General features: G+C 38.9%; 1 protein-coding gene across 1 annotated transcript; it reads left to right on the forward strand.

The window, feature by feature from the left end:
* The first annotated feature begins 6006 nt into the window (after positions 1-6006).
* pcna (proliferating cell nuclear antigen) lies at positions 6007-10867 on the forward strand. The gene is made up of 6 exons (XM_028798173.2): positions 6007-6359; positions 7778-7875; positions 8160-8227; positions 9468-9662; positions 9866-9989; positions 10377-10867. Exons 1-6 carry the CDS (start codon positions 6139-6141, stop codon positions 10448-10450), a joined length of 780 nt encoding a protein of 259 aa, XP_028654006.2. The 5' UTR covers positions 6007-6138; the 3' UTR covers positions 10451-10867.
* The last annotated feature ends 2159 nt before the right edge of the window (positions 10868-13026 follow it).

Genomic DNA, 13026 nt, shown 5'->3' on the forward strand with positions numbered 1-13026 from the left:
GACACCTGGTGCCACACTCTAATCAGCTAATTAACTCAAAACACCTGCAAAAGCCTTTAAATGGTCTCTCAGTCTAGTTCTGTAGGCTACACAATCATGGGGAAGACTGCTGACCTGACAGTTGTCCAAAAGACGACCATTGACACCTTGCACAAGGAGGACAAGACAAAAAAGGTCATTGCTAAAGAGGCTGGCTGTTCACAGAGCTCTGTGTCCAAGCACATTAATAGAGAGGCGAAGGGAAGGACAAGATGTGGTAGAAAAAAGTGTACAAGCAATAGGGATAACCGCACCCTGGAGAGGATTGTGAAACAAAACCCATTCAAAAATGTGGGGAAGATTCACAAAGAGTGGACTGCAGCTGGAGTCAGTGCTTCAAGAACCACCACGCACAGACGTATGCAAGAAATGGGTTTCAGCTGTCGCATTCCTTGTGTCAAGCCACTCTTGAACAAGAGACAGTGTCAGAAGCGTCTCGCCTTTGGACTGCTGCTGAGTGGTCCAAAGTTATGTTCTCTGATGAAAGTAAATTTTGCATTTCCTTTGGAAATCAAGGTCCCAGAGTCTGGAGGAAGAGAGGAGAGGCACAGAATCCACGTTGCGTGAGGTCCAGTGTAAAGTTTCCACAGTCAGTGATGGTTTGAGGTGCCATGTCACCTGCTGGTGTTGGTTCATTGTGTTTTCTGAGGTCCAAGGTCAACGCAGCCGTCTACCAGGAAGTTTTAGAGTACTTCATGCTTCCTGCTGCTGACGAACTTTATGGAGATGCAGATTTCATTTTCCAACAGGACCTGGCACCTGCACACAGTGCCAAAGCTACCAGTACCTGGTTTAAGAACCATGGTATCCCTGTTCTTGATTGACCAGCAAACTCGCCTGACCTTAACCCCATAGAAAATCTATGGTGTATTGTGAAGAGGACGATGCAATACGCCAGACCCAACAATTCAGAAGAGCTGAAGGCTACTATCAGAGCAACATGGGCTCTCATAACACCTGAGCAGTGCCACAGACTGATCGACTCCATGCCACGCCGCATTGCTGCAGTAATCCAGGCCAAAGGAGCCCCAACTAAATATTGAGTGCTGTACATACTCATACTTTTCATGTTCATACCTTTCAGTTGGCCAGCATTTCTAAAAATCCTTTTTTTGCATTGGTCTTAATTGATATTCTAATTTTCCGAGATACTGAATTTGGGACTTTCATTGGTTGTCAGATATAATCATCAACATTAAAAGAAATAAACATTTGAAATACATCAGTCTGTGTGTAATGAATGAATCTAATATACAAGTTTCACTTTTTGAATGGAATTACTGAAATAAATCAACTTTGTCATGATATTCTAATTTTATGACCAGCACCTGTATATATTTAAACATATACCTGTAGGTTTCAGCTATTTTCTTTTCTGACAGTAAATTGTTTATGAAATTCTGTTTAATATAAATCAATAAATCAGCATGTATGTACCTATAAATTACATAACTTCCTTACTTTTGCTAGATTTTAAAGATGAAGGATACGCGCCTTAATGCAGAGATGTCAAGATTATAAGTATCAGTAACAGCACCTACTGTATATGTTGTGTAGACTCAAACAACTGTAATGTCCAAGCTATAAGAGTTACAAGGTATCCATCCATCCATCCACCTGTTTTTCTAACCCTCCAGGGCAGGGTTGCAGAGCAGCAGCAATCATCGGTTTATAAGGGACAACACAGCAGTCCATCACAGGGTAAATACACACACACACTAGGGCCAATTTATCAACACTAATTCATCCAACCTGCATGTCTTTGGACTGTAGGAGAAAATCTCTTCATCTCTAAAAATATTACAAACATTGTGTTGGGGGTTTTGTTGGCTGAGGAATCCAGTGGATACATTTATTTGTTTTAACAATGTTACAGATGGAATGCTTTGTCCCATGGTGCCACATTGAGATGTTTCGGGGTTAATTGTTATCATGCCGTTGCTAAGTAAGCTCAACCAGGAGTAAGCAGTGTCTGATATCCTCAAGACAAAGGTATAAATATCGACACTGTGCATTTCCTGGTTCACTTCCAGAGAAACTCGTCTGTCTGATGTGTTGTGTTTTATGTACCACAATAAAATTGAAAAAAGAAATAAAAGGGCAGAGATTGTGATTGAACTTGCTGCATCTCCTAACCCAGTGGTTCTCAATCTGTGGGGCGGGCCCCCCTAGGGGGTCGCGAAATAACAAAGAAGGGGATGTGAAGATGTAAAAAAAAGAAAATAAGAATCGAAAATATGAAAGATACATCTATTGAAACCAAAACAAATTGAATTAAACTACATTCTGATACTAGAAAAATAAACATAGAGTTAGATAAATGTCGATAAAAGTTAAGTAGGTATAAGAAAATATGCATCTATAATAAATCATTAATTAAAAAAGAACAAATTGGTATTAGTGGGCACCTTTAAAAAAAACATTAGGGGGGGCGCAATTAAAACTGTTATGTAAACTCGGGTCGCAAACACTTAAAGGCTGAGAAACGCTGTCCTAACCCTTCATACTCTAAATAGCACTCCACATGAGACAAATAATGCACACCAACATATCAAATATTTTGTCACAATAATATAAAGCTACAAAAAGATATATAAAACTTTTGCCACAATCATATAAGGTTGTTAAAGTCCATTTCATATAACACATTCTCAAACATAGCCTGGTGGGCTAACACCATTGCTAAATGCAATAACGCCGTTGTCAGCTTCGGTCTGCTGAACATCCGCTCACTTTCGAGCAAGGGGCCTCTCCTCCACGATCTCCTCACTGATCGTAAGTTTCACTTTTTCTGTCTAACTGAGACATGGCAACAACCTCATGACTTTTCCCAACTTTAACGAATCCACTCCCCCGGGGTTTGTTTACATCTCTCAACCCCGTGGCTCTGGCCAGGGAGGAGGTTTCAACGTTAATGTATCGTGAGAAGTGGAAAGTCCTGCCATTGTCTCTTCCTGCCTTCAGTTCTTTTGAATCTCTTGTGTGTCAATTAACTGGACCTATTTCTACGATTATTGCAACTGTTTACCGGCCCCCTAAATCTAATAATGACTTTCTGAACGACTTTGCTGTTTTTCTTATACACTTATCTACTGTTTCATCAAACATAATACTTCTGGAGGATTTCAATATACATATGGATAATATCAATGTCCCTATTACTAGAAACTTTACATCCTGCCTTGAGAGTTTTGGATTCCAGCAGCATACTGATGTTCCCACTCATTCCAAAGTACATATCTTGGACTTGATTTGCTGTTCTGGAGTTACCCCGCTTGATTGTACTGCAGATAAACTCCCCATAACTGATCATGTTCTTATTTCATTCAATATTAAACTTGCACTTTCCAATACTAAGCTTTCCCGTCTCATGTCTTTCCGCATTATTAAGAATATTAACTTAGACTTTCTTTCCTCTAGTATTGATTCCCTTATGGACATTCATAATTTATCCACTCCTGAAGAACTAGTCTCACACTGTAACACTGGACTTAATGGTATTCTTAACGTTGTCGCTCCATTAAAAACTAGATCTGTTTCTTTCTCCTTTCTGCTCCCTGGTTCACACCTGAACTTCGGCTTTTGAAAGCCAAAGGCCGGCAACTTGAACGGTTGTATAAAAAAACTGGACTCTTTGTTCACAAAGACATGTACAAAAACCATATACTTTATTACAAGGACTGTATTACCCAAACTAAATCTAACTATTATACTCACATTATTTCTTCCAATGAAGGCAACACCATGTCATTGTTTTCACTGCTTAATAATATCACACAACATCTGGATTCTTTACCTTCTCACCTTTACTCAACTGATTTTTGCAATCCCCTTATGTCCTTTTTAATGAAAAAATCCAGAATATTCATCAGTCTCTCGGTACAGATTCCTCCAGTACTTCATTTGAATTTCACCCACCAACTCACTCATTTTCCTTTTTTCAGCTTCCTACTTTCTCAGAAATCTCAGATCTTGTCTGTAAGTCTAAGCCATCCAACCGGTCAACTGGACCCCCTCCCTACAGTTCTAGTCAAAGCCTACCTCCCCTCTCAGGTCCCTCTTATTTCTGCTATAACTCACTCTTCTCCCACTACTGTTCCTTCATCTTTTAAAACTGCTGCAATAACCCCAATACTGAAAAAACCTGGTGCCGATCCGGCTAATTTCAGTAATTTTCGTCCTATTTCTAATCTACTCTTCATTTCCAAAATTTTTGAAAAAATAGTGGCTATTCAACTTCATTCTCATTTATCTCAAAATAATTTGTATGAACAGTTCCAGTCTGTTTTTTCCCCCTTCACAGTACAGAAATGGCACTTACAAAAATTACTAATAACCTCCTTATGGCAGCTGATTCTGGTTTAATTACTATTCTCATCCTCCTTGATCTGAGTGCAGCCTTTGACACTATTTGTCACACTACTCTTCTCAATAGATTATCTTCGACTGGCATTACCCACACTCCACTAGATTGGTTCAGATCCTACCTCTCAGGCCGCACTCAGTTTGTTCAGCTTAAAACTTTCACATCCCAACCCACCGCTATTACTTCAGGTGTGCCCCAGGGCTCTATCCTGGGGCCCCGCCTTTTCATTATTTACCTCCTTCCCCTTGGTAATATCATTCATAAATATAACATTAGCTTCCACTGTTATGCTGATGACACCCAGCTCTATCTCACTAGCAAACCCCACTGCTTCCTTTCCACCCTCCTCACTTATTGATTGCATAGCAGAAATCAAATCCTGGTTGTCTTCAAATTTTCTTAAATTAAATACAGTAGTGACAAAACTGAGGTTCTCCACATTGGTACAAAATCAACATTATCCAAAACTGATCATTTTTCATTTGTTATTGATAATTCCTCTGTCTCCCCTTCCCCACAGGTTAAGAGTCTAGGTGTCTTCCTTGACAGTACTTTATCCTTTCAGTTCCACATCAATAACATCTCCCGGTCTGCATATTTCCACTTGCATAACATTAATCGTATTCGCCCCTCCCTCACTCCCCACACCACTGCCATCCTTGTTCATAGCCTTGTCACTTCTCGTCTGGATTATTGCAATTCCCTTTTCTCTGGTCTTTCTAGCAGATCTCTTTCTAAGCTTCAACTGGTCCAGAATTCAGCTGCCCGCATCATTACTGGAACCCCCTCTATTCACCATATCACTCCCGTTTTGCAGCAGCTTCGTTGCCTTCCAGTTAAGTTCCGCATTCAATTCAAAATTCTTCTGTTAGCTTTAAAGGCTATCCACAATCTTGCCTCTCCATATCTGTCTGACCTTCTACATGTTGACATTCCCTCCCGTACCCTTAGATCCTCTTCCTCCATCCACCTGACTGTCCCCTTCGTCCGTCTCACTACCATCTGACCTTAGAAATATTGAATCATTTTCACTTTTCAAATCTACATTTAAAACTCAGTTGTTTAAGACTGCGTTTTCACTTTGATTACAAATGCTGTCTGATTTTAATGTTTGTATTTTAGTTTTGTTTATAATGTGCGATTTATCTATTGTTCGGTGTCCTTGAGTGTTTAGAAAGGCGACTACAAATAAATGAAATGTATTATTATTATTATATGTATATACCGTATAGATAGATAGATAGATAGATAGATAGATAGATAGATAGATAGATAGATAGATAGATAGATAGATAGATAGATAGATAGATAGAAAATGCCATTTTAATATCTTAATCCTAAAAGACTCGGCGCTTACTCACAACAGCCAATGTCTCGCTGAATTCCCTTTGTTTATAAAGAGGCGCTTTCTAAAGTCAAAAATATTTCGCGCCTTACTAACACTCCACTGTCACGTGGAGAAGCAGCGGGTGTCGCCAGTAAAGGAAACGACGCCATTTTGGCTCAGAAGTGCTCACTGTCACGGACGCTTTAAAGCTACCAGATGCCGAAATGGCGACCGACATTTGTTGAGGAGGAGTGGATAGCTGACGTAAGCAGTCTTGAAGTAAACCTCCAGCGCGCGCAAAGTTCAGATCATTTGGCGCGAGGAGAGTGATCGGAGCACTTCAGGTTTAACGCCGGGCACTTTTTCCCCCCCATCTCCGTTACAGAACTTCCATATTTCATTCATAATGTTTGAGGCACGGCTTGTCCAGGGATCCATCCTGAAGAAGGTGCTGGAAGCCTTGAAGGACTTGATCACAGAGGCGTGTTGGGACATCAGTTCAAGCGGCATATCCCTGCAGAGCATGGATTCTTCTCATGTCTCCCTTGTGCAGCTCACCTTGCGCCACGATGGTTTTGATTCTTATCGATGTGACAGGAATCTCGCAATGGGGGTGAACCTCAGCAGGTACGTAGAATAGTAGTAGAAAGAATATAAGACTGTACTGTTTGTTGTACGTTTTTACAAGATTCAGATAGTCTGATATTGTAATTTATTGTATTGTGTTTAAGATAGCGTACTCAGCGTGCGAATAGTGGGGTGATTACGTACGGCCTTTTCATATTGATGAATTAACTCCGTGTGGCCATATAGCGGTGCAGCATGTGACTGTAGTTAGGTGGGCCGGTAATTCTAAAACCGAGTTTACGTTCGTGGTCATATCTAAACCAAAATGATAAAACTTTACTGCAGCCCAAAGACATGCCTGGGCGTATGGCTTAAAAAAAGGCCGGAAGCTGGTATTGACGTCTCACTAACTCCCCGAGGTAGCGCGTATAATAAACAACACTTTCCAGAACATGCTAAATAGGCTTCGCCCGTCCGGTGACGCGATTCGTAAAAGTCTGTACCATCAAGGTTCCTATGCTAGTGGAATTTTTAACGTCGCCGCGTTTTTCCCGCGCAGGTTTGGAAGGGGGTTGTTTTACTTTATGTGACGTAGGTAGGCGCCGGTTCAGCTGTAGGCCGTTTGGCGCGAAAGGTATCTGATGGCGTGCGACGCAAGTGTCAGCTGCAAGCCGCGCGGAATGTGACGATGACGTTTAATGCAAGCGACTGTAGCGGCTGGTGCATCTTTTCTCCTTTGCGCGCGGTTTTCCCTTTACAGCAGTTTAAGATTGTCTTTTTAGTGTGATTATTTTTTTTAAGTTTTTTTTATGTTTTGTTGGGTACGGATCCCTATAAATAAATTTCTATTAGATTGTTCTAATTAGCTTTGGTTTTTCAAGTTGGTTTGCAATTCCTCTTCCCCAGCAAATATTAACTAAATATAAACATTTCTCTCGTAATGTATTCTGTGATCCAGCATGAACTTTTTTTTAATTCCGTGCCCATTATGAGATGTTTAATGTGGTGGTGAGGTGATTTTGGGCCCAAGAGCATGCCGATGAACTTTGTATGATCCAGTTGTTTTTTTTGCAATGTCGTAATAACCTTCAGAACACACATTCCACAATGACGGGTTAAAGCCTATTCGTTGTTCTCACATGGAACCGGGAGCCAGTCACTTTCAAGATACGATATATCGGGCGAACTTCAGTATGACATACAAATTTAAACTGAGACTATGGCGCTGGAAGAGAGCAGAGCTGGTCACTGAAGTGCGTTGTCACATATCTACAAAAGCATGGGATGTTGATCAGTAGGCCTACTGGTTTTAATGACAATAACAGAATCGGGGAGCCACATCTGGTTATGATTGGGGCTTCTTATGAAGACTACTTTAGATCCTCCTTGTCTATTGCCCAATTAAATTTGCAATATGCAACTAATCATACAAGTCCTGTTTGGTACGCCACAAACTGAAAGTTTCTCTCCTTCTATAGCATGTCCAAAATCTTGAAGTGTGCTGGCAATGAAGATATTATCACTCTCCGAGCAGAGGACAATGCAGACACATTATCGCTAATCTTTGAGACACTCAGTAAGTGTTCTTTTTAATTTATTGGTAACTTTACCTGAACATTTTTAGTTATACCTTTGTCTTTTACAATGTTCAGTTAAATGTTTTGATTTGAAGATTTATCTGGATTTGCAATAAAGGGTGCTTGTTTTTTGTAATTTGTATGTACCATTTGTGTGCATTTATATACAGTATGTTTGTATTTTTTTTTTTTGTTATCTTCATGCTACTTAAAAAGCAAATAAAATATATTGAACGTTAGAGTTAACTTTGTCATAAGCTATTTATTTATTTACTTATTTTAGACCAAGAGAAGGTATCAGACTATGAGATGAAACTGATGGACCTGGATGTAGAGCAGCTTGGAATTCCAGTGAGTATGGCATTTTTTCACAGCAGCAGAAACATAAAAACAAGAACACATTTGTAGCACAAATAATACAGCTGATCGATATGTATAAATAAATAAATGTGAATTGTTCAGGCATTTCAAAATAAACTTAGAGTGCCCAAGGAGGAAGCATTGAAGTGCCTGATAGCAGTGGGCAGAAAAGACCTCCAGAGGCTCTTCTTACCACACCATGGTGGAATGAACCTGTAACTAAAAGTGCTCCAAGGGAGCGGCTCCTGGAAGGGGTGGAGGGTATTTTTCATGATGACATTTAAATTTGCCACAATACAATAACTCCTAGTGTGTTCAGGGTTTGTCCAGTGATGGGACAGGCGTTCCTGAAATGTTTATTCAGGTACTGTGCTTCCTCAGGAGACCACAGCGTAGAACAGATCTATGACAGGTCTCCGTGGCTCTTTGGCACAATAGTTGAGCAAGAATGCTTGGAATAAGTTGTGAAAAGAGCTCAAGAGCCTTCATTGCTGATGTCCAAGGGTAAGATTCTACAATTATCTATTCTTTGATAATATGCAGTTTAGTTGGTATTGTCTTTGCTGTTTTTAATGTAGCCCAAACCAGACTGAATAATTATAATAGTGTTTTTTTTTTCTCTCTTTGCAATTTCCAGATGGTCCTAATACCTTTCTGAGAAAATGTTTGTGAACCATTCTAATGACTTCTGATTTTCATTTAGAAAATAAACAAATCTTACCTTTATAAAAAAAAAAAAAAAAAAAAACTTTATTACACATTAATGGAGATCGTATCCCATTTTTAAGAACCATTTGTCCAGGAATACTAACATATCCATTAGTTAAACAAGCTTTTTTTTTCTCGTAAGTCTTTAAAAATTCAGTGTTCCAGTCATTGTTTAGGCACATTATCAGCATGATTCTAAGTCTGTTTTTATTTATTTATATGTATAATTGCACAGTATTTCTGTCATCACTCCACCCACACTGAGCTTATGGTGATTTGCTTGTATTAGGTACATTATATGAAGATTTATCCTTATGGCTTTATAGTACAAATGACCTATATATGTGAAAATAAAGTGATATTTAGTTCCTTTCACTTATTTGCACAAAGTATTATACACCACACACATTTTAATTTGTCCATACTCAATCTATGGTAAGGTTTTTTTTTTGTTACTGGAAAATACAATTATTAAAATTTACTGAAAAGTTTATGTTCAGTGTTTCTGCTTTTCTCTCATTAGGAGCAGGAGTACAGCTGTGTGGTGAAGATGCCCTCTGCAGAGTTCGCCCGCATCTGTCGAGATCTGTCCCAGATTGGTGATGCAGTAATGATTTCTTGTGCAAAGGATGGTGTGAAATTTTCTGCCAGTGGAGAACTGGGTACAGGCAACATCAAACTGTCTCAGACGAGCAATGTTGACAAGGAGGATGAGGCTGTAAGTGTTTTACTGAAATTTTGCATTATGTAAATTTCATAATCATACCTTAAATAGAAAGCTCTAACTACTTCACTTTTAAGTTCACATATTTTTATTATTTTGTAAACCTCCAAAGTATTGTGTAAATGTACAGCTCATAAACTTAGCAGTGTAACAATCATATACCCTCCTATATATACTGTCCTACCTTCTGTTTTCAGGTGACAATTGAGATGAATGAGCCAGTCCAGTTGATCTTTGCTTTGAACTACCTCAACTTTTTTACTAAAGCCACTCCTTTGTCCAAGACTGTCATTCTCAGCATGTCTGCAGATATCCCTCTTGGTAAGAGCATTTTGTTTATTATTTGTTGTGGTCCCAAGAGTATTTGCTTGTTTCTTTACTCGGCTATCTGTGCTGATCAAGAATCTGAAAAAAAGCAGGTTACATATACTAGTGATACCTCATTTTGCCACTAGGTGGAACTTCTGCTTTTTCATTCACTGTGGTGCAGGCAGTAAATCTAGTTCATAAATGCTGATATTTAATTGTTTACCATGCATTTTATCGGTGTTTAATGGGAAAAAAAATTGCATTTTTATATATTAAATGCATTATCACAGATTGTCTACAGGGTTTTTTTCCCCAATGCTTTTAATAGCTTCTGTGTTTGTGAAAACCCTTCAAAATACACATTTATCTGTTTAACAATTTATTTTACCTGTGTTTTAGTGGTGGAATACAAGATTGCAGACATGGGACACGTGAAGTACTATCTGGCACCTAAGATTGATGAGGAGGCATAAGGACTGTTAGCTGAAGGATCCCCTGGTACCCACGTACACTTGGAACTTGCATCCCATAAGCACTCTTAAGTTCCAAGACCCTTGTGTGATAGTTATTTCACACAGCAATTGGTTGTCTACAGTTTATATTTTGTAACTGTTGAGCATCTTAAAGGACAGCTGTCAGTTTTCAGAGCGCTTATCAAAAGCCACTGTAATTATGCAATGTGGAAGGGGGCAGGTAAAAAGCATGGGGTTATGTTTGAAATGAATGGCTTTCCCTTTTTCTATTTCCCTCTTTGAGGGCTGTCTACCCCTTGCTTGTAGATATTTTTCTGTAAATATATTTCTAGTTTTCAGAGTTGTTACACAGAATTGTTTACCTGTCTGTATTTTTACTCTTGAAGCCCAAATAAACACAAATCCTGTGGTTGTTAATATGAGGTTAAATTTTAATGCAGTAAGCTTGGTGTGCCGAAAGGTCTCCTCATTTATTAGTGTACTTGTGTTCCAAACAAATAATGGTTTAAGTTTCTGGTCTCTAAGGGAGTATAGTTTTTTAATGCCTGATCAACTGTAAAGAGATGGTCACCTCTCCTGTTTTGTTTATTTTACGCGTGTGTGTGTGTGTCTCACACTCGCACTTGGTGGTTAGCACAGTTTCATTACAGATCCAGCATCCCCAAGCATGCAGATATGATAATTGGTAAATTTGGTTCTGTAATGGTTCAATTGGCAATAAAGAGACCAGGTTTTACGACTTTGGTGCTGTCTGCAAGGAGCTTGCAGTGGGTTTTCTTGGTGTGCTCCACTTTTTGTTACCACAATTCACACTCGGATTAGGAGAATTGGTGTTACTAAATTGCTGGGAAAAACTGGTGGTTGACTGGGTATTTAATAATAAAAAGCAGATTTTTTTTTTTTTTTTTTTTTAAACTTAGCTGAATCAGTTAAACAGTATTGCTAGAAAAAGGCCATTATAGTCTGGAGTACTTGCTTATTTTTACAAGTCCAGTTTTTAATTCTGTGTCCATTCACAATTTCTGTTTGTTTTTGGTTTATATTTCTTTAGTTGTGTACACTGGCAGTTAAGATAATGGATTCATTCTGCTACCCTTTTTATCCAGATGAGAGTTGTGGCTGCTCACATGACCCATGTTCAGTACTGTGGAAAGGCTATTCTGCTTGGTGTTGCCTCGGAACCATCACAACATCAGAATAACCTTATCAACAAAATCAAATCATGACACATAATTTATAGTTGCCTTGTTTAAAATAATCCAAACTCATCTTATCAGCTGAGGTTCTATTAGTGCTTGGGTTGTTATCTTCAGAGGTTGTTGGAGTGTGGAAGGTTCTGGAGCATCACATTTGACCAATCCCAGATTTGAGCAGTGGTTGTGTGGTCTCAACCTACCAAGGAATTGTAACACTTTTTGTAACTTTTAAGATGTGTTTTTGATTCAGTAAACCAACCAATGTCTTAACTAGGAGTTTTATCCCAGAAGTCTGTACAAAAAAAGTTCTGTTTTGTTTTTTTTGTTTTTTTTTCTTGGATGTATACAACTTAAGTATAAAAAGCAGGGTCAAAAATCCCTAACAAAATGTAAAGCGAGTGATGCAACATGGTTAAAAAATATATACAGTAAAAGACTAGTGTTTCTTCTTGCAGAAACTTGGCAACAACCTGGTTACTATTTTACATTTAAACTTGCTGTCTCCCCAGGCTATAGCCACATATCTAAACCCAGGTTAACAGGAAAAGGGGGTGGCCTGGCTGTGGTTTATAGATCTACCTTGACAATGAAGGAACTCTTTTTTTTTTTTTTTTTTTGAAGTCACATATTTTGAATATATTGCTGTTAAAATGGTTTCCTCCCCTCCTGTACTGCTGTTGTTCATCGCCCTCCCAAATCTGTGGTGAACGTTCTGTCTGAATTTAATTAACTTCTCACTGTAATCTCATCTCTTTGCCCTGCTGTAATTTTACTTGGTGATTTTAATATTCATGTTGATATCAACTGCTCTCTTACAGCTGAATGTATTTCAGCTTTGGATTGTTTTGACCTGACACAGCATGTTGATTTCCCCACTCATACTCAGGGTCATATTCTTGACTTGCTTTGTTCAAATGGCTTGAGTAATGTCTCTGTCTCAGGTTCACTCTCTGGTATTTCTGATCATAAGATTATTGAATGTAACTTTAGCATTATTACCACTACATCTGTCAAGAAAAAGTCTCTCCTATTGCAAAATTAGGTCTGTTAATTCTGATTTGTTTGTTGCTTCCCTTCTGTCTTTGTCTCTTTCTGAATTGCATAGTCTTCCCACTCCTGAAAACATGGCTTCCCTTTATAACAGCTGTGTTTCTCAACTGTTAGATAACTTTGCTCCCTTAAGTACTGGGCAGGTTCCAGCCTTCCACTCTTGTCCCTGGTACAGCGGTGAGCTCAGAGCTATGAAAGTCACTAGCTGGCGTCTTGAACGGCTTTATAAGAAAACGGGCCTCATAGTTCAGTCACAGCTTTACATCGAGCACATTCTTAAATATAGGGATGCCCTTAACACTGCTCGCTCCAACTATTATTCTTCTGTCA

This window comes from Erpetoichthys calabaricus, chromosome 1 (assembly GCF_900747795.2).
Source record: "Erpetoichthys calabaricus chromosome 1, fErpCal1.3, whole genome shotgun sequence".
NCBI classification, from domain to species: domain Eukaryota; kingdom Metazoa; phylum Chordata; class Cladistia; order Polypteriformes; family Polypteridae; genus Erpetoichthys; species Erpetoichthys calabaricus.

Coding starts and splice junctions, on each gene's coding strand:
- pcna (XM_028798173.2), top strand. CDS start 6,139: ATGTTTGAGGCACGGCTTGTCCAGGGATCCATCCTGAAGAAGGTGCTG. Junction 9,663..9,865: donor TTGACAAGGAGGATGAGGCT/GTAAGTGTTTTA, acceptor TTCTGTTTTCAG/GTGACAATTGAGATGAATGA. Junction 9,990..10,376: donor GTCTGCAGATATCCCTCTTG/GTAAGAGCATTT, acceptor CCTGTGTTTTAG/TGGTGGAATACAAGATTGCA.